This window comes from Dipodomys ordii, unplaced genomic scaffold (genome assembly GCF_000151885.1).
Source record: "Dipodomys ordii isolate 6190 unplaced genomic scaffold, Dord_2.0 Scaffold174, whole genome shotgun sequence".
Taxonomy (NCBI): Eukaryota; Metazoa; Chordata; class Mammalia; order Rodentia; family Heteromyidae; genus Dipodomys; species Dipodomys ordii.
The window spans coordinates 885,683-891,001 of record NW_012267390.1 but is presented as its reverse complement, the minus strand read 5'-3'; the positions used below and the strand labels follow the sequence as shown (position 1 = coordinate 891,001).

The 5,319-nt window shown below is 64.5% G+C and overlaps 1 protein-coding gene across 1 annotated transcript in view; it reads left to right on the top strand.

Annotated features, from left to right (window-relative positions):
* The first annotated feature begins 749 nt into the window (after nt 1-749).
* The window catches only part of Crocc2 (ciliary rootlet coiled-coil, rootletin family member 2), a 64,180-nt gene continuing 59,610 nt past the window's right edge, over nt 750-5,319 (top strand). Inside the window, 4 exon segments of the mRNA XM_013033651.1 lie at nt 750-877; nt 1,571-1,750; nt 3,040-3,151; nt 4,143-4,246. Coding sequence (XP_012889105.1) covers nt 750-877; nt 1,571-1,750; nt 3,040-3,151; nt 4,143-4,246 — 524 coding nt within the window.

Here is a 5,319-nt window from a genome sequence, read left to right as displayed (position 1 = left end):
ACGGGGAGAAGATGCCACAGGGGAGATGCCACGGGAGGGAAGATGCCACGGGGGGAAGATGCCACGGGGGAGAAGATGCCACAGGGGGAAGATGCCACAGGGGAGATGCCATGGGGGGAAGATGCCACAGGGGGAAGAGGCCACGGGGGAGAAGATGCCACAGGGGGGAAGATGCCACGGGGGGGAAGATGCCACTGAGGAGCTCCAAAGACAGTACCCACAGGGAGACAGCCCTGTCTTGACCCACGATCTCCCCACTGGCTAGACGCACCTCTGAGGCTCTGGGGGATGGGACGTGGGGGCCGGGCGCTCTGACAGCCCGTTCCAGGGGAGCTGTGGCAGGGGCTTATTCAGTGACGTGTGGGCTGTGCAGGTGGAGAGGAGGCCCGAGCCTCCCTCCTTGCTGCCACGCGGAGGTGTAGGGGCTTCTGAGCAGCACTGGGAGCAGAAGAGCAGCAGGGCAGGGGTGTGGCCCGCTGTGGAAGGTTCAGTGGCCTTCGACCATCCTGGCTGCGCCTGCGCTGGCCTCAGCCCTGCCGAGCAAGGGCAGACCAGGAAACACAGGCTCATTCGGCCCAGTGCTCGGGCACACCACTGTTACCGGGCCCAGGCGCAAGCCAACCTGCTGTCCTCTGGTCTGTGACATGGGACCAGCAGGCCTGTGGGCCTGGCCTGTGCAGGGGTCCTGGGATGCTTCCCACGGGTGCCTCCAATCTCCCGAGGCTCCCCTCTGCTGCCACCATGCCGCCATGCTGGCCCTCACAGGAGAAATGCCTGTGCTCCGGGACGGGACTTTGAGGCCCTCACCCGATCTGGCCAGGAATGCCCTGGAAGGTGTGGGCCGGGCTGGGGTGGCCATCTTCCAAGCAGAGGCAGGGTGCTGGGCACAGGCAGGAGGAGGCGCTCATGGGTCCTGCTCAGACCACTAACAGGACCAGCCCGTCTGGAAGCCGGCCTATCCTGTGGGGTTCCGGCGGCCCCACCTGACCCTGTCCCTTCTGGGCATGCAGACCGGGCCTGGGCCGGGTCCTGGCGGCCAGCATGCGGGGGCGGGGTTCCCTGGGTCAGCCTCAGACCCCTGACTTGGGCCTCTCCCCCACTCCTCGCCCTAAGTGGCTGTAGTGTTAGCTGCTGTTCTGCCCTCGGCCCTCCTCTCTGCCGTCTTCCCAGGCCCTGAGCTCAGGTTCCTGCTCCAGTGACGGCCTGTGTGTGATGCCCTGTGCCTGGCTGGGGCCAGGCCGGCAGCCAGGGGGGCTGGTGTGCGGGCCACAGCCCCTCCCGATAACGGAGGGGGCAGGCGGGAGGCACAGCCCCACCTCACAGCAGTGTGGGGTCCCCCCTGCCACGGCACTAGGTGTCCCCAGAGCCCAAGAGAACCATCTGTGAGTGAATGCCGGGGCCATGCCTCCTGGGGGGGTTCTGCATGGCCTCTCTGTCAGCAAGCCTCTGCACCCAGCCCTCTGTGGGCCGCGCGTGCCTGGCACAGGGCAGGCGGCGGACAGCGGCTCCGGCTCAGAGCCAACTCGACCTCAGCCCCATCCTCTTGTGGGTCTGTCCTGCCCCTGCCCAGGATGGGCTCTGGGCTGCGGGTGCCCCACCCTGGAGATTCGGGGCCTTGGTCCAGGGGCTGCATTCTCCTCCAGCTGCAGGCCCGGCTGCAGACCACTGAGGCCCAGCTGCGCAGATCTGAGCTGGAGCACAGCGTGGACCTGGAGGAGGCCCTCGACCGCCTGGAGGCCTCGGAGCAGAGGTGAGACGCGTGGGCAGCTGGGCAGGTGGCCGCTGCCCCAGACGCCGCAGGCCCCACCGCCTGGAGCTGCCGGCCAGCAGCTTCTGATGGTCCTGGGTTACCTTTGCCTGAGAGAGGTAGTGCAGAAGGGTCTAGAACGAGAGGCCACGGGGCCTCTCCCCAAGTCACGTCCAGGGCCAAGGCCAAGCGAGAAAGGAGGGGACACCAAAGTCTGCTTCTGCAGAGTGCTGCTCAGCCTGATGGCAGACCACACCCCTCCCCGCGTCCAGACCCCGAGACAAACTCGAGGGGACTCCCCTCCCCACTCCAGACCCCGAGGTGGACACACGGGGACTCCCCTCCCCACATCCAGACCCCGAGACGGGCATGCGGGGACTCCCCTCCCCACGTCCAGACCCCGAGGTGGACACGCAGGGACTCCCCTCCCTATGTCCAGACCCCGAGACGGGCATGCGGGGACTCCCCTCCCCACGTCCAGACTTGCATTCACCACTTAGAGCTGTGCCTGCAATGCCCGGCTCAGCCCTGAATGCAAAGGGAGAGGTCCACCCACAGCTGCGGTCACACGGCGTGGCCCCCTGTCTCCCTGTCCACGTCCCTTCCCGCATGCTCTTAGGCCCTGGAAAGGGTTGCTGTCCACACCCCTCAGCCCACGTCCGCTCGGGCTCTGCCAATTCTCCCCCAGGGCTGTGGGGGTTTGGACCCATGGGCAGCCCCAAAACAGGGGGGACCCCCGGCCACCCTGGCCCCGTCCCCTAGGCCCACTTCCCACAGCGGGTCCATGCTCAGGGAAGACCCTCACATTTTCCCCAGGCTGGCCTCGAATTATAGTCCTCCCCATCTCTGGCTCCCAAGTTACCCCTGATCTACCTCGAAAACCCGTTTCGAAGGGAAGCAATAGCCCACATGGAGGCCGGTGCCGGTGAAGCAGGACCAGGTGTCCAGCTGATGGCAAGATGGGCATCTGTGTCCCCGCTGCGAGGGGCCCGGCAGGCCAGAGCACCTGCAGACCAGCCGCGAGGGCCTCGCCCCCTGCCCCACGCAGGGGCAGCAGTCTTCCCTCCTGGGGACAGAGGGGGAGCAGAGGTGTGAGAGAGTGAGAAGGGGAGGAGGGAGAGCAGGGGGGAGGAGAGCCCCGCCCCCAGGCTCCGTCTGCACCCACGGGGCAGAGCTGGGCTGTGCACTTGAGCTGGGCATGGGGCTCGGAGCCCCTTGATTGGGGGCCTGGGACCGCCACTGCCTAAGAGGAAGCCACGACCAAGCACAGGCAGCCGCGGTTCTGTCCCTAGGAGCAGGGGCCTCTCCCAGGTGAACGCCCTCCTGCGAGGACAGCTGGAGCACTTGCGGAAGGCGAACGAGGCGCTGACGCGGGAGCTGGCCACGGTGACGGCCACGGCCACGGTGAAGGGCCGCCGCAGGGCCGGCGGGAGTGGGCGGGGCTCAGCACCGGGGCCAGAGAGAGGTGCCCCTCACCCCCACCCTGGCCACTGCTTTGGCCCGTGGTGGGTGGCAGCAGGGGCCGGGAGGGGGTGAGACGGCGTCAAGCCTGTCCCAGGGCGGGCGGGGCCTGGTCCTCCCTTCTGGGTGGCCCCAGCAGCCTGTGAGGTGAGGAGCACTTCAGCCCTCTGCCCTCTCTGAGAATCAGTGAGCTGGGGCCAGTCCCGGCTCCGGGGGGGACCACCCTGTGGCTGCCGGTCAAGCTGCAGGAAGGGGCCCTCAAAAGGGCCTGCGTGGCTTACGAGTTCCACGTCCAGGAAGTTCCGATAGCCGCTGTTTTCTTTGTTTCTGCTCAAGCCTCGTACTGCCTTGTGCCCTTGGGACTTTAGAGGGTTTTGGTTTTGTTTTGTTTTGTTTTTTTCAACAGAGATGTTTGTTTTCCTTGGGACTGGGTGGAAAATCTTTGAAATTTGAGACTAACACGCTGTTTTCCAGAAAGGACTTTCATTTGCCTCTGCGGGGTTCCCGGGCCCCAGGAACTGGGGCCGCACGGCAGTGCGCTTTCACCCCGAGTGTTTTTAAGAACACCCAGGTTGTGTGCACCCAGGCTGCAAACTGTCTAACTTGGGGCTCCAAAGCCATTGGGAAGATTTTCTTCCTCTGTTCAATTCTCGACATTGCACAGGCAGTTTTTTTACCTGCAGGAAGGTGTGTGTGTTGTGTGTAGAGTGTAGCATATGGGCCTCTGAGTGCCTGAAAGTAGTGTGTGTGCTTATAGGAGAGTGTGGACATGTCACTCTGTGTGTGAGTGTATCTGTGTGTGTGAGAGAGTGTGGCATTACGCAAGCCCCTTCCAGCCTCATAGAGCTGGCTCAGCACCTGCACCTGGAATGGGGGCGGGGGGGGGCAGAAGGGAAAACTGGCCTAAAAGTGGACACAGGTGTCTTGTGCTCAGACTCTGCAGATGGGCCGGCAGGAGCCCAGGGGCATCCTCCTGCTCTGGAGACAGGCCACAGCAATCCGCACACACCTGGCCGAGCTGCGGGCAGCCACTGAGAGGTGAGCCCTGTGCCCATCTGAGAGCCCCTGAGCCCAGGGCAAGAAGGCCCCCCTCCTGCAGCACTGGTCCTGTCTGGTCTGGGGCTGTCTGGTCTGAGGCTGTCTGGGCTGGTCCTGTCTGGTCCTGTCTGGTCTGAAGCTGTCTGATCTGGGACTGTCTGGTCTGGTCTGGGGCTGTCTGGGCTGGTGCTGTCTGGTCTGGGGCTGTCTGGTCGTGTGCTGTCTGGTCTGGTCTGGGGCTATCTGGTCGTGTGCTGTCTGGTCTGGGGCTGTCTCATCTGGTCCTGCCTAGTCTGGGGCTGTCTGGTGCTGTCTGGTCTGGGGCTATCTGGTCTGGGGCTGTCTGGTCTGGTGCTGTCCTATCTGGGCTAGTCCTGTCTGGTCTGGGGCTGTCTAGACTGGGCTGTCTGTCTGGACTGGGCCGTCTGGACTGGGCTGTCTGGACTGGGCTGTCTGGACTGGGCTGTCTGGTCTGGGGCTGTCTGGGCTGGTGCTATCTGGTCTGGGGCTGTCTAGACTGGGCTGTCTGGACTGGGCTGTCTGGACTGGGCTGTCTGGACTGGGCTGTCTGGTCTGAGGCTGTCTGGACTGGGCTGTCTGGTCTGGGGCTGTCTGGACTGGGCTGTCTGGACTGGGCTGTCTGGACTGGGCTGTCTGGGCTAGAGCTGTCTAGGCTGGGGCTGTCTGGTCTGAGGCTATCTGGGCTGGAGCTGTCTGGTCTGGAGCTGTCTGGTCTGGTCTGGGGCTGTCTGGTCTGGTCTGAGGCTGTCTGATCTGAGGCTGTCTGGTCTGAGGCTGTCTGGTCTGGAGCTGTCTGGTCTGGGGCTGTCTGGACTGGGCTGTCTGGTCTGAGGCTGTCTGGTCTGGGGCTGTCTGGGCTGCGGCTGAGCTGTGGAAGGGTGGCCAATGGAGGAGAACCAACAGACAGAGATGGGAGAGAAACGTGGGGAATCAGTATTGGAATCAGCATGAGACGGTGGGCACTCACCTGGCCCGGAGCAGGAGCCTTCCCAAACACCTGGCCGCACGCTGCCCTGCCCCACACTGCCCTGCTCCACGCTGCCCTGCTCCAC